General features: G+C 44.4%; 1 protein-coding gene across 11 annotated transcripts in view; it reads right to left on the bottom strand.

Moving 5' to 3' along the window:
* The window catches only part of AMBRA1 (autophagy and beclin 1 regulator 1), a 186,261-nt gene that overhangs the window by 39,172 nt on the left and 125,485 nt on the right, over window positions 1-21,604 (bottom strand). For all 11 annotated transcript variants that reach the window (XM_072617660.1, XM_072617670.1, XM_072617669.1 and 8 more), the window contains 2 exons: window positions 15,149-15,337; window positions 14,288-14,442 (listed from right to left, as the gene is read on the bottom strand). In XM_072617660.1, coding sequence (XP_072473761.1) covers window positions 14,288-14,442; window positions 15,149-15,337 — 344 coding nt within the window. The remainder of the gene's footprint in view (window positions 1-14,287; window positions 14,443-15,148; window positions 15,338-21,604) is intronic.

The raw sequence follows: 21,604 nt of genomic DNA, 5'->3' as shown, positions 1-21,604 counted from the left end.
AAAGCAGCCTGGCAGCAATTATATTAGATCAACACTTTATACCCTAACCCACAATACATTCTAAGTGGATATGTGGCCGTAATATTAACGACTACACTATAAAAAAAACCGGAAGCATAACAGAGCATGTATCTCTCACAGCTATAGGTAAGAAGATATATTCTTAACCAAACGAGAGATAGAGGCAATTATAAACGTAAAATAGATAACTGATTACTTGAAATGGAAAAGCTTCTGCATAGACAACATTCATGCATCGAGAACAGGAAGGGAAATAGTTGAAGGGGGGAAACACAACCTTACATCATTTTTAAATAAGGGTTTGGTACCTAAGATATATAAGCTATTAATCAATATGTGTATGTGTGTGTGTGTGTGTGCGTGTGGATACGTAATGTGTGTGTGTATAATATATATACATACACACACACATACACGAATAGTAGTCGTTCTTAAATAGATAAGTAGTCAAAGGATACAACAAACAATTCTCAAAATAAAAATTGCAAAGTAATCACAAACACATGATCACTATTCATAAGAGAAATGTAATTCAAAACAACCCTAAGGTTTCACCTAACATCCTGCAAATTGGTGAAAATACCAAAAAATGGCAAGAGTTAATGCTGGAGGAGCTGTGGAATGACAGGTACACTAATACATCACTGGCAGAGCTATGAAATGGAACACACCATTTTGGAAAGCAGTTTGGAATTGCGCAAATCAAGTGCTTAAATGTCCACACCTTTCAGCTAGAGACACCATTACTGGATTTATACCCCTTCAAGGAAGCTATCAATGAGAAGAAAGTTCTCATGTACACCAGTACACTTCAGGACCTTTTATGATCGTTAATAATTGGAAACAAAGTAGATGCCCATCAGCTGGGGAATGGCTAAACAAATGTGGTACAGCAATGTAAAGGAACATTACTGTGCTGTAAAGAAACAGTGTGCGATGGACACACAGAAACATGGAAAGATCAGAGCCAAGAAAACCATTTGTAAACGGGAAGAGCAAAAGTAAATATAACAACATTATACAGACTGATCAGGAGTTGTAAGAAGAGACATGAAGGGACACTCACAACCCACTCCTTTGTAGAGGTGCTACACACCACATATTTTTTCAATGTATTCATCACTGGACAGTTCTATGGGAGGGGAAGGGCAAGAGATACCTGGGATATATAAATGTTATAAAGAACTGGAAATACCAACAAAAATTTATTTTAAAAGCTTATAACAAGATAGACAATTTTTATTCTCTAAAATTACAAAGTCTTTATACAAACTCAGTTAATTAGAAGAAAAAATGGATTTCCCCCCCAAAACATGTGTACTTCAGACATTTTTGATAAGACTAGCATCCAAAATGTATAGGAAATTGAAATAAATCTATAGAATTAAAAGGTCATTTCCCAACGACAAGTGATCAAAGAATCTACATATATACATAAAAAGTGTCAACTTTCAATAACCATCTTTTCAAAATTATCCAAATTTTCAAAATGAGAAATAAGCAAAGAAATATAAAAACAACTCACAGGTATTACTTCATACTCCTCAAATGAACAAAGATGAGAAAATATGATGCTGAAAATACCACAGGGAGATCGATATACTAATTCACTTGTGGCAAAACCTCACTGGAAAACAATCTGGAATTATGCAAGAAAAGTTACCAAACTGCTCCTACTTCAACTCAGAGATGTCGCCAGGGGGTTTCTATACCAAAGAGTTCAATGGCTCCCAGCAGCAGTATTTGTGATCACACACAAACCTATGCCTCCTGCCTAGGGAATGGCCAAGTGAACTGTGACAGAGAAATGGAACGGCTTGTTGTGTAGTGTAAGAATCACAAACAGGAGGAATTCAGAGACCACGTAAAGGCTGGTACCAAGGGACGCAGAGTGAAGAAAGCAGAATCCAAACAGTACTCATGATAACCGCAATAACATTACGCGGCAACAGAAGTCAGATTAAATAAAATAATGTTGGTACCAAAATATCCTTCTTGTTCATCAGTAACCAATTAACATGCATTTATCCAGCAACCATTATGCACTAGGCATCGCACAAGGCCCTGGGGGATGCAGTGAAGACCGCACTGGGGGTGAAGCCAGGAAGACTCATGTTCCTGAGTTCTAATCGGACCTTAGACACTTCCTAGCTGTGTGACCCTGGGCAAGTCACTCAACCCTGTTTGCCTCAGTTCCTCCAAATGAGCTGTCGAGGGAAATGGCAAATCACTCCAGTATCTCTGCCAAGAAAACCCCAAATGGTGTTATGAAGAGCTGCACATGACTGAAAAACAACTCGACTGAAAAATATACGCATAAAAGATGAATAAAATATGCAAAAATAAGCGTAAGGTAGATTTGGGAGAGATGGAGTAGGAGAGAAGGTAAAAGTAGCTACTAGGGTGGGGAGGAAAAACTTCATGTAGAAAGTGTTAGTTGAACAATTTTGAAGGAAATGAGGGATTATAAGAGGCAGAAGGAGAGAAGGCATTCCAGGCTTGGGGGCTGCTGGTGCAAAGAGAGGGGGCAGTTATAAAGCAGCAAGAGGACAGGTTTGTTTGGATCCCAGAGTACAGGAAAAGGTATGTCAGAAAAGCAGGAAAGAAGCTGGGTCGAGGCCATGCTGTGGAGAACCTTAAAAGCTAACAGGGGTTTCTATTATCTTAGAAGCAATAGGTTCGATTTCAGAAAAGCCCTGTGGCAGCTATGTAGAAGATGTCCAGGAGAGAAGAGAGACCATTAGGGGTTGTAAGAGCAGAGAGCGGAGAGGAGAGATGTAGCCAGAGAAGCAAGTTTAGTAACTGGTACAGACTGCGGGAGAGGGGAGGAGTCAAAGAATGAATTTAGGAGACTGACAGGACAATAACTTCCCTTAACAGCTGAGAAGACAGGTAGGTGTGGGGTGAAAGCTAATGAATTCAGTGTGGGAAATGGTGATCCAAGCTACAAAAAGTAATGGAAAATCGATATGAATTATCAATCAAATCAGGCTCAGAGGAGTTTTACTCAGCTGTCTTCAGGGCACATAGTGGGTGGCTTAGGGACGTGTTTTGAGGAGGAAGTTATGTGTGGGGACAAAAAAGACCTGCACCTCTTTCTGGGTCTCTCACATGCCCCTGGTTTGTATTGTACTTGTCAGCACATGTCATCATGTCTCCTCCTGAATGCCAAGAGGATACAGGGACTGTGCCATCCGTTATCTCTGTACTCCCTAAACCTCGAAGAGCCAAAGCAGGGCATTTAGCACAATGGCCTAACTCCATAAAGGCCTCGGCTGTCACTCTTCTCAGCCCTCCTTTGGGATAAAAGAACTCTGGTATGAGGCAGTGTGGTGTGGGAGACCCAGAGCTGGACTTGGGATTAGCAGAGATCTGTGTTGAAATCACTCCACCTGTCTTTAACATCTCTGAATCTAGGTTTCTCCATCTCAAAAAAAATAAGTAAAATAATATCACTTAACACTGATTTACAGAGAAATAGCACTTTACATGCTATCTCATGTCCCACAACAACCGTGGGAGAGGAGTAAAAAAAGTTATTATTCCCATCTTACAGATGAGGAAACTAAGGTTCAAGAAAGTTAAGGGATGTACTTATGGTCAAACAGACAAGAAATGTTAGATGTGGGATTTGAACCCAAGTTCGGTACTGTGACAGCATGGCCACACCATTTCCTGCCACAGCTGCCCAGGGCTACATCATAGGAGCCGGGTGTCATTCAGGGCCTAAGCACACCCCATGGGAGAGGTGCTCTGGTTGGGGCTCAGCTGAAGAGTGGCAGGGTACAGGGCATGATGCATTCTCACCCTCATATTCTCATATTCTGCCTCTCTCTCTCTCTCTTTCTCTCTCTCTCTTTCTCTCCTCCTCCTCCTCCTCCTTCTTCCTCAGTCGTTATTCTCTCCCCCTCTTCTCCCCCCACTGCATTCTTCTCCCCAACCTTACAACTTCTGGGGAAACACATTCCCAAGTGATAAACTTACAAAGCACAACAGTAAAAGCTGACCACAGCTCTGCCCTCCACCCTCCACCCACTTCTAATGGTCTCCAAGTGGCTCCTGGGAGCTAACAGGTCTCAACGCAAGCGCTTCTTTTTTTCCTGTTTTAACCTTGGCCCTCCCCTGCCATGTGAATCTCATCATGGCCCATCTCTCGCCTCTCATTCTTCTCTCTCCTCCTTTCCTATAAGGTTCTGAGGGGGAGCAGCTTTCTACAGATTGAAGCTTTGACGTCTCAGAAGTCAACTATGAGATAATTGCAGAGGAAGCTGCTTTTAATCAACTGACAAGCAGCTTTTAGAAAATTAATGAGGACCAAATCTTCGGAAGGTGTTAATCAGTTCTGACAACAAAGCAGTCTGTCTTTTCTTCAAGTTTTCCCTTGCAGAAATGGTACCCTTTCTAAAACCCCTTCCAGGGAATCTTTCTCCTTGACTTCTGGTATTCTAAATCCGCAAAGCAAGGAAGTATTAAGTAACTCAGTTCTGCCAAGAATGGTGTTGGGTCAGACAGAACCTGAGTATCAGGGATGCAATAAAATCAGCGAAGTGCAAAAAGTTCTATTATATCACAAGCTCCATCTATTGGAAGGGTAGTAGTAAGGATTCTATATTGCAGAATGAGGTTAGGATAGATGGAAAAAAAGTGTGGTCAGGGGCACTTACCCATCTGAAGTCCCTTGGACATCATCAGCGTTTGCTGAATTAAATGAAGCATCCAAAGTGTGAGCCTATATGGCTTTGCTGGGAACGCACTCAGCCTGGGACCCAAAGTTATCATCAGATCCCAAATCTTGAGTTGGAAGGGACCTGAGAGGTCATCTAGTTCAGCTTCCTCATTTTACAGAGACTTAGGTAATTTGTTCCTTTAGCTACTGACCTTTTTCTGCTTGGAAAAGACAAGGCACGGTTTCCAGGCACAATGCTAATGAACTTCTAATAATACTCTGCCATCAAAAGCCACATGAAGATTGCTGTGAAATGGCATTAGCAGATGAAAGCCAACATAATATTTCTCTAAAGTGAAAACGACAAGCAGCAGCACGTCTAGTGACAGGAGCAGCTTCAGATTCCTCCCAGTCCAGGAGCAGAGATCTTAAGGAGGCCCAGGCTGGAATCCAGCTTTCTAACACCGACTCAGGGGGCTTAGGGCACATTTCCTCCCTTCATCCCCCCTTTTCTCATTGTAGACTAAATCATCTTGAGGTTTATGTGTACCGGGGCAGGGTGACTTTGCAGTCTGAGGACAAAGGTGAAGAGTCTGGCCTTTTGCTTTTTTGACTCCACAGCGGTGAGATTCTATTTCAAAGCATCCTTACACTACAGTACATGGTGAGGCTGTTCAGATGTTTTTGTGCCCAGATGGCATTATGTCGACTATATTAGATCCCACAACACTGCAGTGTTACAAGAGATAGATGACCACCAAAAAGAGTTTGGCCTAACTGTCCACCCAGGAGAAAACAACGGATGAAGAATGCTGTTCAGGCAATGGTACTCAGTTAATGGGCAAGCCATCAAGCTCATCCATCCCATAGAGGGCTACGGATAGATGCCACACTGGATAACGTGTTGGGCCACAAGTCAGTAAGGATTTACTACACGCTAAGGCACTATGTTAAAACCCTGGCAACACGGACAAGAGCAAAAAGAAAGACAGGCCCTGCTCCAACGACAGTGAAGGGCAGCGGGAGGCACTGTCTTTGGGAAGCTGCAGTTTTCTTAATCACTCGATGATTCTACCACATAGAAATACATGCAGCCCGTGGGGTGTCTTCCCCACATCTGAGGTCCAGGAACTAGAGTCAAAAGTGGATACAGGAAGAATCACCTCCTGGCAAAGACTGAGGAGCTTTCAGCTTTGTGAGAAGTAGTGCCAAAGCTGCCCTGGGTTCAGGGGGCACCCCTCCTGGGAGCAGAGGTTCTCAGGGCGAGGTGACTTCCACAGTGCAGAAGGTCTAGATGTTGCCTCCTGTGAAGTTGTTCATCCATGTTCTCCCACAGATGCTCTCCATATTGTCTCTCCAGGGTGCTGGAGACCTCCCTCCAGCTATCTTGTTCATTTTTTGCCCCTCCCTGGGGCTACATGTCTAGCTCATTCATAATAAAATGGATTCAATGGAAAAGGGAATTGCCCCCTGTTCACCTAAACATCTCTGCGTATAAAATAACCCAGAGAGAAAAGGAGTGACAGCATCCAATGAAACTCAGACAAGTATGGTAAATACAGGCTGGTCCCTCCTGGTATCTGAGTCACTGACCTTTAACCCTCACCCCTTCTCATGCCCATGAGTTTTGTTGAACTCCCTCAAGAGGTCTGGCCAATCAGAACTCTCTCTCTGTCGACAGGAGCTGAGAGTTGGACAGACCTTAGAGATCCTCTTTTATTCAAGTCTGACGTTGTCTAATTGAAGCCGAGGGGAAGAACCACAACATGGTTGCTGATCCCCCAGAATGCCACCATTCTCTTCTAGGCTGGGGGTGGGGGGAGCTGGGTCATGGTGGCTCCTTCTGAGTTCTTTAGTAGTATTGCCAAAGTCATTATAATATGCAAGCTGCCACTGTTTTAGAAAGGTAATTGCAATTTTCTGGTATAATACTGCACCTTCCTCCAACTGGAAAATGAATGTTGGAAGGGAATTCAGAAAAGGATTGGCTCAGAGGTCTCCAGAGATTTGATTTGGAGGGGAAAAAAAAATCACATCACTTCAAGCATAAAGGAGTCAGAGAGACAGAAAATGAACTATGAATCACAGGGATCATCATACCCAGTCAGGAGACTGAGCTGGGAAGGAGTGGGGTCTGGCTTACCTTCCTTAATGATCAGACAGAAACACTACAGGTGTCAATCTAGGCAGAGAAAAAGGAATATAAGAACAGATATTCAAGGAAGCAGCTTAGAAAGAGATTGGGAAGGGGAAGGGATGGCTGAGCAGATGCAACCAAAGGAAATGGCAAAGTAAGGAACTGAGAATATACAGGCTTGGTAGAAAAGAGACCCCCAAGAGCCAAGTATGACTCAGAGCACAGCTGAAAGGTATAAGGACTGACTGAAGGGAACAAAGATCAGAGGGATTTGTGGGAAAGGAAGGCAAAGAATGCAAGGTGGTAAATCTACCTGTCACAAAAACCGAGGGCAGAAACTGTGAATGAAGAGATCCATCTAGAGCAGAATGTCAAACTTAGGAACCCTGGTCCAAATGACCACCAACCACCCGTCACACCCTAAGGGAAGTGTTTAACAAAATAAATAAAAATGTAATACAATATAGGTAATGTCAGTTTGAGGTTTTCTATGTGGTCACAGGGTTTCTACTTGAGTTGGACACCACTGTTCAAAAAGACTGTGGGCTGTTAGGATTGATTAACCCAGGAAAACTGAGCCAAGACTAATAAAGAATGATTATCCCACAGGTTCCCTCAGTGGGGAAGAAGGGAAGCTCTGACACTAGAGGGACTTGCCCTGAGGATTCTCCTCCCTAAGAAATGGCTCATCTGATTGCTACTGTGGTGAATTCCAAAGGGCTGCCTGACTTAGAAGAGGAATTCAGAGGGAGAGAGCAGCTGGACCTTCCACCTTGTGGCAAAGCTGTGCCTGTAAGCACAGAAGCCAAGCTGCCTCTGAGAAGTCTCTGACTTTTGCAATGTGGGAGAAACCTGGCTGTTTCATTAAATCCCATGCCTTGGTTTTAGTGAGATACAGACATCAATCAAAAACATTTCTTAACATGAAAAGAAGTACAACGCAGCTAGTGGAAAATAAAGTTCTCTGTGGTCTTCTAGCAATGGCCTGTTTCCTTGATCCTGGCTAAGCACTGAGGAGCTTCTCCATATACAGAATGGCCAGAAGATGTCAAGCAATAATGTCTGTTCTCCCTAAGAAGCCAGTGCTCGGTAGATTATGCTGGTGGTCCCTTCCACAAGGCTGGGGCTTGGAGTAGGTAATCATGTTAGTGTCAGAGGACACAGAAATGTCCTCTGTGGATGGCCTGACCTAACCTTCCTGGGAAGGATCGTCACTCCTTGACAGTAAGGACACCAGGAATTTCATCTTCTTCTCATGACTGCCAGTTAGGGCCTTAAAGAACATCCCAAAAGCCTGATCAGGAGGCCTGAGAAATCACTCTTCAGGAAGGCTGGATTGATAGGAAGCAAGGATCTGCAAGGAGGCTTCAGCAGGATGGCACCAAATCTTCTCAGTCCAGACTTCTCCAGATGGATGCCTTTCCTGTGCTGCCAGGCCTATACATGACAATACATTCCCCACCATTTCCACTTCTGCTCCTGGACCAATGCCAGCATGCCCTAAAGCAGCTCCCTCAGGCTACCTATGGGAGATAGCAGCTGCACCAAGGCCAGGAAATGTGAGCTGTGCCTAGAACACTAGGGGACAGCTGGAGGTATATGCTATAGCTTCCAATTCAGGTCTAGTTTTTCAAAGGTTATGAGTAATTAAGCCTCAACTAGGGAAGGCTAGAAGGTAGGAAGACTGGGGGACTTTGCTAAGACACAGCCACTGGACATGCTGCTACAGAAATATCAGATGCTTTTCAGGTCCCAGTGCTGCCTGGAGTGGAGACAAGTGGGCTTCCTCTGTGAAAGCTGATGGGGTGTGTGGGGGAGGGGCAGCAGGGGCAAGGGGCAAGTGTTTAAGAAAAGAAGTTATGAGACTCCATTTCTGGCTGGGACACTTAGTGGGTATCACCTTGGGCAAGCCCCTTCGCTTTCAAAGCCAATTTCAGCATCTGTCAAATTAGGATAATGCCAGCCTCACAGGGCTGTTGAGGCAAAAGCACTTTGTAAACCTTGTTGCACTATATAAATGGGAACAAATTTCACTATGTGCCTTTAATCTTACTGCTCAATTCAATCAGCTTCCACTCAAATTTGACTGCAGTACTTCATCAGAGCACACAGGTGGTCCTGGGTTAAGGAAATGGAGCCTGTACCTGGCAGGTCCTGCAAAGACTGAGAAGATTTGAGGAATGACCCAATGATGGACTGTGTGTCTGGCAGAGCAAAGCTGGAGGGAGAGGCTCAAGACCAGATCAATCATAGGGTGATGAAATTCTGACACATCAATTCTCAAAGAATCATGGCTCTCAGCTGTCAAGAGAACCGCAGTCTTTGTCAGGGAAGGAAGCAACCACATCAACAAAGAAATGGAACCTTGGATTATTCAAGTAATGTGTTTCACTCTTTTACCCTTGTACCATCATTCAGGAGAAAGGCCCCATCATTTATGCCACTGCCACTGACCACTGATGGGCCAACGATCCAGACTAGCTGCAGCAGTAAGGCATCCTGAGGGAGAAAAAGGAAGGGTCATGCCATGCAGGGCAAACCACCCTGCCTTGTGTCAGCCCTCTGTCCCACCAGCTCTCTTTCTAGCTCCGTCCTTGAAGTCATCACCAAGGGGAGCACCACTTGTGGAGAGGAGGCCTGCCATCTCCAAACACTCCCAACATCCATTGCCAACCAACTGCTAGCCAGAGACTGGTAAGCTCAAGAACCTTGATAAGTGTCTCGAGACCACCCACCTCTCAAATGGTTCTGCATGGGTTTTATGAGGAGAAATGACATTAAAGAAGCTCCTTTGTCACTGCACCCTAAGGTCTGCTCGGTCTGTCCATCTGACCAGTAGCAGAGACCTCCTGTGTGTGCTGCCTTTCCCTACTCAAAGTGAGCTCCTTAAGCGGCACAGATTGCCTCACTTGTCTCACTGGATGCCTACTGCTCAGCACATGGTAAATGCTTCCTTTTCATTCACTGATTTACTCACTGGATATTTTCCCACCACACCACCAAGCAAACTTCTGAAGATGGCTGCTGAGATACATTAGGGCTTGGGAAATCTCCGCAGGTGGCCCCCTGACTTTGGAAGGAACCTCAGATTTCATCTAGTTCAACATGTGCTTGAATAAGAAATCCCTTTAAAATATACCAGCCAAGTGGTGATCAAGTCTACCCCTCAGGCCATCACAGCTCACTCTGGACAGTCCTAACTGTGAATTCTTCCAAAGCTCAAAGATGAACTTGCTCCTCTGTACCTTCTCTGCAGCAGTGCTCCTTCTGTCCTCTGGGGCCTAGCAGCCCCTAAGTCCTCTTTTCTCTGGGCTCCACCTTCCATTTTGTCCCAGTATCTCTCATTAGGCATGAATCTAAGGCCCTCCAGTGCTCTGGGTACCCTCTTCTGGATGTTCTTTAATTTAAAAAGAATAAGATAAGAGGATCAGGGAGTGGCCTTGGGATATCATTGTTGCAGGGAGTTCAAAAGGAGGAATGTTCCCTGCCAGGCAGCTTGGTGCTCTCTCTGCAAACTCGAGGTCTGAGAAAAGATGGTCAGAGGCCAGGCTCTCCATGTCTGAGGTCGGACTCTGTGTCTGAGGCAGGGACTGCATTCAGCTCATCTCCGGGCTCTATCAATGCTGCTTTTCAATAATGAGGACTTGAAGGTTTGTACAGCTCTTAACATAAATGGTCTTCTTTGAGGTTCCCTACAAATCTGGGAGGCAGCTACTCCAGGGATGATTTTCCCCATTTTACAGATAAAGTCAATGCACCTCAGAAAAAAACTCATGTTGGGGGCAAGCCAGATAATGCCTCTCAGGTTCCTTCAGCACCCTCCCCAGAAGCCTCCTAAAATGGAGAACCCCGACCACACAGAGCAGAGGGCAGTGGGATGCCCCTGCTCTTGTCTTTCTCAAGGTAAGGTAAGGCTGCGTTATTTCTCTGAGCTGCTGCATCACACACCAGCCTCATGCTGAGTATGCACATAGTCCCTCAAGATCCCTGTTCTTAGAGGACTGATGGTGATGGCAAGGCAAGCCTTGCTACTTCTCAAGTCTAAGTCTAAGACTGTGAGCATTTCCATAAAGGGCTCTAAGGTCTGTAAAGTGCTTCACACAAACCTTCATTCGATCCTCAAAGCAGCCCTGAGAGGCAGGTGTTACTATTATTGTCATTATTACCACTTGACAGATGAGGAAACTGAGGCAAACAGAGACCACATGACTTGCCCAGGGTCACACAGCAGCTGAGAAGTGCAGGAGGCAAGATAAGCACTTAGGTCTTTCTGACTCCAAGCCCAGGGTTCCAGCCAGAGACCATGGCTGCTACTCATTTCCCCTTCTTAGACATTCTCCAAGAATGTCTTGAAATCTGATAATATGCCATCAGCTCTCCCTCCCAGCTTCGTGCCCTTTACCAGTCTCATACACGTGCTTTCTCTGTCTATCCAAGAAACCGACAACAAAGTTCAACTGCCCAAGGTCAAGGACAGCACAGTGCCTCCTCTTCTCAGCTGATACCAAACCTTTCAATTGTGGCCACTTGGACCATGTTCAAATCCTCCGAGCTACGCTTGAGTCCAGCCCACATCTCTCTATCTTGTCCCCAAGAAGAGGACGAGACTGATTTGAACATTTTGCTAAAATTCAGGTAAAATTCTATCTCTAGGGTTTTCCTTTATCTACCTGTCTAGTAACCACATCAAAAAAGTTGGGGAGGGAAAAGAGTCTGGCAGGACCTATTCTCTCCCTTAACTGTCCCAACCTAAACACAGGTGCTTTATAGCTTTTGTTTTTATGTTAGTAATTTCTGGAAAGCTTGGGCCAATCCTGATTAATGTGAGGGGGAGGTTCACTATCATGACTGTTGCCTTTACCAAGATGGTCATTCACTATCTTTAATAATCCATTCTAAGATTTAACCTGGAATCAAAGTCAAAATTGCTGCTCTATATAGTTTACCAATTCCATTCTCTTCCCTTTCTTGAACCCTGTACTACCCTCCCTTCTTCTCCACAATCACAGACAGCAGTTACTCAGCAATAACACCTGTCACTTCTTTCAGTAATCCATGACATGGCTGACTTGAGCTCATAAAGGACAGTCATGTAATATCTTCCAATCTCTCTGCTAACTGTGGATGTTAACCTCCCTATTAGGCATGTTTGTCCTGTCCTTTCCAAGCCAAAGATCTTTATCTTTGGCAAAGAAAACAAGGAAAGGGAGAGCTGGATGGTTCTGCCTTCTTTGGGGTTGGAGGTCATGCTTCCATCTGTTCTGTACAGTGCTCAGTCCCTTGGATCCTCCATCTCCCCCAGAGCTGGACAGTTCTTTTGGTTGTCCTTGGCTTTCCTTATCACTCAGCTCATTCTGAACATCAGGACTCTGCCACAGACTGATCCTCATGTCTACTGTTGGGTCCATTTGGTACATTAAAAAAGCATGAAATCTGTTGGTGCGTCCACGTTGGTCCTTCTGGACAAGTCCCCCTTCTCCGCCCCCTCACATCACAACAGGGACAAAAAACAGCAACTGCATCCCAGAGTTGTCATGAGAATCAAATGAGAGAATGATGATAAAATGTTTGGCACATGCTAGGTCAGGGGTGGGTCACCTCTAGGTCCTCAAAGTGTACCCATCTGATTTTTTAATTTTTTTTTAATTATTTATTTTATTCCATTTACTAAGGGGATTTGAAGTCCGGATTCAGTCAGAGGGCCCCACTTGAGGACCTAGAGGCCCACATACGGCCTTGAGGCAGCAGGTTCACCACCCCTATACTACATGCTTCAGAAATGTCAGCTGCTATTATTATGTAACTTTGGAATTCCATTCTTGAGCACGTTCTCCTGGGCCAGTGACCCCAAAGAAGTTTAGTTCATGAGATCCTACCTATGCTCACTCTGAGCCTGTCCAAAATCTAGAATATGTGCTATACTCTACCTGGATTGCTTTTTCCTCTACCACAAATTCAGAAATAAAGTGGTCAAAGCCTCCAAGATTCTCATTATTTCCAATTCAACAACTAATTCTTCCTTGTTGGTGAGAATCAGAGTCAGAATAGAATTTCCCACTGTTGGTTCCTTCACACTTTGAAGGAGGAAATGATTATAAAGGAAAATAAAAAATTCTCAGCTACTATGTTTTTAGTAGACAAATTTCCAGCCAACGTGCAGATAAACGAAATTCCCTGAATTTTTCATTCCCTTCCTCTTTGTGTCCAGCAGGACACATCTGTAGTATATTCTGATGACACTGTCATTTCGGCTCATACCCCCATTTATCATCACCTAAAACACTCACAGCCATGCTCCTCTCCCTCCTCCCTTTGGTTCCTGGGTTTTCTTCCATGAACGCATCTTTTAAATACAAAATGCTATTACCTTGACCTTTCAGAGGCCTATTTCAGTCATGGGTCTCAGCGAGCCTCTGAGGTCCAACCTGCCTGCTTGCCATTAGGGTCTCCAGTAGACCTTGTCTATTACCCCCACTCTGTATGTACATCTGGTACTGCCATCGGAGGCCATGGATTTTATTACTCAGTCCTTTCTGAGATTGTGTTTCCTAATACGCTTCTGGGTCTCTATGTCATGTCTTAGATATCTGCCATGCCTGGTGGGGCTTTGCTTTGTTTTTTCTCAAGGTAAGTCCATCCATGACATTCATTCAACAAGTATCCATAGAACTGTATCAGATGCTCTTAGGGTTAAAAGAGCAGCAGGACATGATCCATGCTATAAAGAAGCTTACAACCTAGGAGGAAGTGGACAAGTACACTTGTGTTAGAGATCCTATACAAAATGTTTTTTTCTCTCTCAGGTTTCTCATCTATAAATGCAAGCTTTCTAAGTTCCCTTCTAGACCCAACACCCACATGACCTACCTCCCAGGGGGTAGCAGGCCTCGGCTGAATAAGCCAAGCCCATAAGGAAACCCAAGTGGGGAAGACATGTCTGCCCTGAGGAAACAGAAAGAAGGGACCTGCCGTGAGAGGCTTCTTTTCAACTAGTGACAGGAAGAGAGCTGAGAGAGAAGCAGTTATCCATACACCTCATCTTCCCTCAGTACCATAACACACCAACAGAGACTATTTCATGTTATATCACTGATTGCTTTTTTATAGTTTGCATCTTAAAAAAAAATTTCTATTATTATGATAAGCATAAATATTTCATTGGTTGCTTGGCATGCCTTAGGAACACAGCCTTCTCCTTGAGGCAAAAGGGGAGAGGAAAAGGAGCGGTGCATTTCCAAAGAAAATCTCACTGTTGTGACAATAATTCTACTTTGTACTTAGCTTACCATCCTAGAACTTCTGGACTTTGAACAGCAGAACCCCATCAGCTCTCAGAGACTGACATGGACATCCTCCAAGCACCAATACCCAGATCAGTGGCTAAGGGAGCTCACCTCCCCAAGCATTCTTACACGGCCTAAGAAAGGTGCCACAAGCTACTGCAATGAAATGGCAGGACTCACCCTCATGGAGGTCTCTCCACCATGCGGCTGCTGTAGTCTGAAGACCTGAGCCACCATGTGCTCTGTGGAAGGGTGTAGCAGGATCCTGCGGGAAGCCAGTCCAACCATCACGTACCGCCCCATCGGGGACAGGCTCACAGAAATGGCATTGGGGCCTAAGGATGCAACACAGCAATGAGTTGTGGGCCTGGTCCTCACCTTACTTTCACAGCCAATGGCTCCCTTCATTGCACAATGACCTACAAATGTCTCAATCCCTCCTCAAATCTTCCGGAGAGGACTCCCTCCACACAATCTGGGTCATGGCTCTACAGTGTCACAAGGCACTGAAGCCACTGTAAGAATGAAGGCCACAGAGCTAGACAGGGAGGGCACACGGCAGGTCAAAATAGGGAAACATGGTTCATCAGGAAAAGGGAGAGACGTGGGCTCAAATTCTGGCTCTTTTACTGTGGGACTTGACTTTTCTGAACCTTAGACAGTCCTAAGGGTACAACAGATAAGAGTGCTGGCCTACAGTCAGGACCACTTGGGCCTGAATCCCACCCACCTAAATCGGGGGCTCAAACGAGATAATGTATGGAAAGTATTATATAAATATCGGTGATGACTCTAATTCTAACAAATGAGTGGGCTGCCCTGTGAGGCAGTGAGTTCTCTATCACCAAAAGTATCCAAGTCAGTAGTGGATTCTATGTGGAGCATTAGGACACAGGACAGAAAAACGAATGACAGAACCCCTGAAATCAGCTCTAGATCTCTTATGTTTCCACCCAAGCCATGTCTTGTCATCATTTTCCTTGACTGTACTGTGAAGGTACCAAGGTTCAAAGAGCTACTGGTTCTGAGCCCGACCCTTACCAAATCGTTTGGTGTACAGCATCTCCCCCAGATTGTGAGGTGCCAAGGAGTACACTGCCAGGATGCCTTCATCAGGAAAACCTCGCTGGCTGCTGGGGATGAAGGCTGCAAGGAGTTGTCCATCGGCTGACACGTCACAGCTGGCATCGTTGTAGATCTTGCAGTTCTGCACCAGCACATTTACAGAAGCTACGAGAAAAAGGGGGCGGGGAGGGAGGGAAGGGAGGGAAAAAGAAGAAAGGGGAGAGAGAAAAGAGAGAGAGAGGGAGAGGAAGAGGGAAGGGGGTGGGGAGACAAAGAGAGAAGATGATATAGAAAAAGCTGTAAAATTCCTAGAGCTCTACTGAACAACTGTTACTGATCAAAGTTCAGCACTAGGATGCAAGAGATACAAAAGACTAAGGCCCAAGGAAGAGAATCCTCTGCAACAGCCACTTGTCAGTCAGGAATCTGGCCATCTTGGCAGTCAAAGGTGCCATTTACTTGTGTGTCCTCGTGACTTTCCCCACCCCAACCTGCTGAGCCTCACCTTCCCTGCTAACCTACGTCGGTTACAGAACTGGACAAAGCAGGGTAACCTTTTGTCCTTTTCTTGAGTGTTCTTTGCTAAACCCGCCTGAATGTGAGCTAACTGGCCAATATGCTTTGTCTTGTGCCTACCAGCAGACAGCACACTGTAAACCCTGGTTTGTACTGACAAGTATGTGTACATAAATTTACCTCGAGGTAAACGGGGAACGGGGGTGGCAGGAAAAAAAATAATTAAACTAGCATCACTGTAGGCCTTATTGTATGTTGAATTCCTGGTACACTGTGAGGTTCTCTGTCAGGAGGAAGCCGCTTTCCCCTTGAAGTGAGTCTGGAACAAGAGGGTCCCTTCCTCAGTCACAGGCTTGGTTCTCCTCAGAGGGGCTGCATATGCACATTTTTGCAAAGAAGCCTCTCTCCGTCCCTCCCAGAGACGGATGGATTTGGACAGCAGCCATAAGGTATTCCCCACAAGTACAATTCAGCTGCCTTCAAGACAACGCCAACAATCATTCTCCAGAGTCCCGGGTTAGACCCCTGGAGGTCCAGGACCAATTCTCACAGGGCTAAGGAATGGGGAAAAAGATGACATGCCTTTGGGGAAGTTTTGTGTGTTGGAAAAGTCATTATGAAACGACACGATTGCGTTTTCACCCTCCATCTCCCTGTGCGTTGCTACTAAAGCCACAGAGATGGCAGAGCAGATCCAAAAAGACACCAGAACAAACTAACTGAGCTGTTGTGCCAACTCCAAGTGCTGACACCTACAGCACAATTACGCACCAAATCAGGGAGGGACCACCAGCAGCATTCTGTTTGCTAACTAATAAAATAGCAACAGCCAAATATTCACTTCCATCACCATTAGGCCTCTGGACTGCTCAACTTCCAACTTGCCATCTGCTCTAGTCCTGTGGCTGGGTTTGGCTAGGCAGCACTGAGCCCGCTGCTCCTGCTCTGCCATTCACCCTCTCCCTCCATCTAGTCTGATCTGTCAGTATGGGGAAAGAAGGAAGACAGACGGGACAAGGCAACTGTTCCAGAGGCAAGTCCTCTTCCTTACTGCTGAGTCACACAACCAAGCAGCTACCCCACAATCCTGTTTTTGACACAAGGTGAGAAAAAATGTCAGACACAAAAGATCTGGAGCTGGAGATGACCTTAAAAGCCAATCCTCTTATTTTACAGACAAGAAAATAAAGGTGTGTGGAGTTGAAGGGAACACAGAATGGCGCCATATCCCACCATGGTTCTGATTCCCTCATCATTCCAGGGCCTACCTTCTCTCTGTTAGTCATTTTCAATGTATCCTATCTACATCATGTGTGTTCACTGCTGTTTGCATGTTGTTTCCCTATTAGATTGGGAGCCTCTTGAGGGCAGGGCTGACTTTTGCCTTCCTTTATATCCCCAGAATCAGCATAGGACCTGACACTGTGGACTAACAAAAACAATTAATTAATCAATAGATAGTCATTCTCAATGGCTTAAGTAGTCAAAGGATATGAATAATCAGTTCTCAAAAGAAGAATCACAAATTATTAACAACCACACAAAAGAATGCTCCAAATCACTATGTGTAAGAGAAATGTGAATCAAAAACAACCCTGAGGTGTCACTCACACCCTGAAAATTGGTAAAAATGACAAAAAATGGCAATCATCAATGTTGGAGAGGGTTTGGAATGACAGATACACTAATACACTGTTGGTGGAGCTGTGAAATGAGACAACCATTTTGGGGAGTAATTGGAATTATGTAAATAAAGTGATTAAACTGCCCAAAGCTTCTGAACCAGAGACTCCATTGCTGGGCTTAACCCCCAAGGAAGCCATCAATGACAAGAAAGGCCTCATTTAGATCAACATATTTATAGCAACACTTTCTGTGATAGCAAAATGTAGCAAAATTATAAAGACTGAGCAGGAGCTGAACGAAGAGACAGGAGGGAACACTCACAACCCTTTCATGGAGGTGGGAAATCTGCATATTGCACGTTTTCAGACTTTTCCAATATATTCGTCAGATGGGTTGGGGTATTTTCCTCTTTAAATATTACTAATTTATTAGTAATATTAATATTACTAATAAAGGATGGCTCCCTAGGAAAGGGATACTGGGGATAACTATGATGATGTCAGAAATACATCAATAATAACCTAGTAAAAAAATAAAAATAAAAAGGGCAAAAAAAATAAGTAGCAGAGTCTGGCCTTGAACCCAAGACCTCTGATGCCCAATGGAGTGCCCCTTCCATTATCCTTCTAGTTTCTCTGAGCTTTGCAAAGAACTTTACAGCTTATAATGCAGTCTCACATATGCAGTTTTGGTTGGGTAGACTGGGCCAAGCCAGGGGCAGGTGTGGGGCTTGCCCTAGGTCACAAAGCCAAGACTGAGACTCAATGTCCTGACTAGTTCACTTCCCACTGCAGCAGCACTGCCTTGTGAAAATTCACCGGTTCTAATTTGAACATTAGAAGTGACAGGGAAGGAAACAGGATTTTTGCTGAGTTGAAGACAGCTTTGATCTGCTGTCATTTAATGATATTTAATACCTAGAAAGATGTATGCAGTGGATGTTTCATCCAAGTAGATTTTTCTATCCTGCTGCTGCATAGTCTATTATGTGCTGACTTAGGAAAGAAGGATGAAGAGACCCACCACAGTGGGTAGGGTATAATTACAGACTAGAACAGGTGAAAGGTGAATCTTTTTCCCTCAGAAAGTTTACTGTAAGTCTCTGAAAAAAACAGGGGTGGGGGAGAGTTAGGCTTCCATTTTGTCAGCTTTAAAAACAAAGTCATCTTCCTGAAAGGCAAGAAGGATGGGCAAAAGCTACTAAGATGAAGTTTAAAAGGGAAGATTTAAAAACCTATATGTGAATTAGAAAAAACAAACATAAATACGGAAGGCATAGTTAGAAAGTGACATGCATCAAAAAAAACCATTGTAGGATCTGATATCCAAGACATAAAGATAACGAACAGAAATAGATAAGAACAAAAGCGAAATGCACCTGAACAGGATAATAAGGGAATTTAAAGAATGGCCAACAGGCAAACCTTCAGCAACCACAGGAAATCAGGCCCCGGGTCACTAACGATAAGAAATCTGTACATCCAAACAAACTTGAGGTTTTACATCGCCCTTAGTAATCCTCAATGATGATAAAATATGGGGACAGTCAATGCTGGAGTTGCTGTAGAAAGCATGAATGCATTGTGGGTGGTGTGAATCCCTACAAACATTCTGAAGAGCCATCTGGAATTATGGGAAAGAGTAAATCAAACGCACACCCTTGGACGCAGAGATTTTGCTGTGAGGGATACTCTCCAAGGAGGTCAATGACAAGAGGCCCCAGACACACCATAGCATTTGTAGTAGCACTTCTTGTGGTTGCAAAGAACTGCCAACAAAAGTCAACGTCCACTGACTGGAGAATGGCTAAGGAACTGCGGTACACGGATGTAATGGGATTATTACTAGGCTATAAAACTAGGAATATGATGAATACAAAGAAGCATGAAACACTGCAAAGCAAAGCAAGCAGAGCCAAGGAGAATGATGATAACCCATATGATGACACGCAATGGCTACAACAACATAAATGGAAGGAAAAACTACAAAACCAACAAAACCACAATTCTTGTGATCAAGCTTGAGGCGTAAGAAAAGAGTGCATATGTATAAACACACGGCCAAGGACTGGAGACTGAAAGCAGGAAAGGCTGAACAAGCTGTAGTCTATGGCGGTGCTGGAAGAGATGATGAAGGGGATGGTTTCAGAGAAATGCAAGGAAAGCTTGCATGAACGGACACAAAGGGAGGCGAGCAGGACCGCAAGAACAACCTGTGCACAAAGGACTGTTGATGTGATGGCCATGCTGCCCACTTGTGGCCAGACAGCTGACGGACTGCACGTGCAGGCTGATCTCTCTCCGCTTTTGGAATCTGGAATTTGTTTTGGTGACTGTACTTGTTTGTTATGGGTTTTATTCTCCTGCTTTCTCAAATGGGAGGGAGAAGGGAGACCACGTGAACCTGAAAGGGAAATAAAAACTGAAATTTTTTTAAAAGATGAGAAGTAAGACACCTCCCCTTGCTTCTTGAGTGAGCAGGCTATGGCTGCACAAAACTACATACACTGTCAACTTATATATTGGCTAGTCTCACTGAACTTTTCTCTGCTTTAAGAGGAGGTGGAATGAGGTAAGAGACAAGAGTGGGGAAATGTGCAATCTCAGTGTCTCAGTGGACCACAATCTCAATATGAGCTAACCATGTGACATAGCAGTTAACAAGCTATGGTCATCTTGGGTCACACTGAAAGAGGCACAGAATCCAGAATGAAGGAAGTGATGACCCTGTTGCTCTCTAGTCAGATCATATGGGAAGTACTGCTTTCAGTTTTCTAAGTGCCTTATTTTAGAACGAATAAGATGGATTGCATTTAGAGAAGGAAAATGACAATGATGAGGTGCTGCAGCTTGGTTATACACAGTAAAGAGCATTGGGCCCCGAGTCAGGAAGATCTGCATTCAAACCTGGCCTCAGGCATCTACTAGCTGTGTGATCCTTAATCTCTGTTTGCCTCAGCTTCCTCATCTATAAAATGGGGACAATAAAAGTCCCTATCCCCTAGGTTTGTTGTGAGGATCAAAATCAAGTCATATTTGTAAATTTCCAAGTGCTACTTATGATGCTCCTGCTGACAATAAAAGGAGCAGAGCCGTGTCCCGCGTAACGCAAAACCATTTTCTTAATTCCTTTTTACCTGCCTGCTGATCCAACTCATAGAAGTAAGACACGTGGACACATGGTACTAAACCTAAGTCCCAGGTGAATGTCAGCCTGTGTCCTGCACCTATTAATTATTCCTTAAAGTTTGCAAGAAGGTTAAAAGTTATTAAAGTTATTTAGGCCATGGAAGATTCTAAATGTCTTTGTTTGCAGGGGAAGCGGGGAAGTGTGTGTTTGCTAAATGACAACATCGCTTGTCCAAAATTCCAAGCTGCCACAGCTTATAAATTGATGGTCATGCCTGTGTATGGATAGGCCCTTTAGTTGAGGGAATTTACAGAAAAGGGGACCTCACAGATCATAGGCTAAGGCTTTGTATAAGAGAAAGGTTAAGGTTTTCAACCTTGAGTTGACTGGCTTCTCTCTTAGCCCGCCACTGTCTCCAGGAGCCCTAAACGACATATTTTGAACCAGGAAAAGCTGTGTAGGAACACTCAAGCCCATGGAGTGAGAAGCTTCTCCTATATAAAAAGAACTCTGGGAGCCCCCACTGTTGTTGGCTTGACACCCTCTTCATAAACCTGTTCAGAGCTACTAGTATTTATGCTGGTGGGTTCAGCAGTGATTCAAATCTGGCCAATGACGGCTGTCTTCAAGATTCTGCTGGGCTACCAATCCTGCTTGGCCTCAGAGAGCAGAACCTGAAGGAATGGAAAGTTGCTAAGAGACAGATTTCTGCTTGATGAAATAATTAACTCTTGGAGTTGTCCAAAAGTGAAACAGGCTGACTTGAAAGGTAGCAGATGCCTCCTCATGGAAGCGGGGGGAACCATTTGTTGGGAATGATATGGAAAGGATTCTTTTTCAGGTACAGATTGGACCACACGACTTCAGAGGTCCTATCTAATTCTGAGCAATAACACATGGTCACTTTCTTAGCTCCTGGGATGAGTCTTGAAGAAAGACTTCTAACACAGGCTCAAACCAGTGGAAAGGGTCAGCCACAGACTGCTGCACAAAAAGCCATATGCAGCTAAACAGAAAGACTTCTGTACCTAGAGGCAATCTTTCAGTTGTCTCAGAACTGCTGAAAAGAAACACTGTATCCTCACCATAAACATTTCACAACTCAGTTCATTGTGGCTATGAGCTCAGAGAGATGGGTGCAAATGATACTGAAGAGGAAAC

Source organism: Notamacropus eugenii, chromosome 6 (genome assembly GCF_028372415.1).
Source record: "Notamacropus eugenii isolate mMacEug1 chromosome 6, mMacEug1.pri_v2, whole genome shotgun sequence".
In the NCBI taxonomy this organism is placed as follows: domain Eukaryota; kingdom Metazoa; phylum Chordata; class Mammalia; order Diprotodontia; family Macropodidae; genus Notamacropus; species Notamacropus eugenii.
Note: the sequence above shows the minus strand (reverse complement) of the source record. Positions and strands in the feature narration are given on the sequence as shown.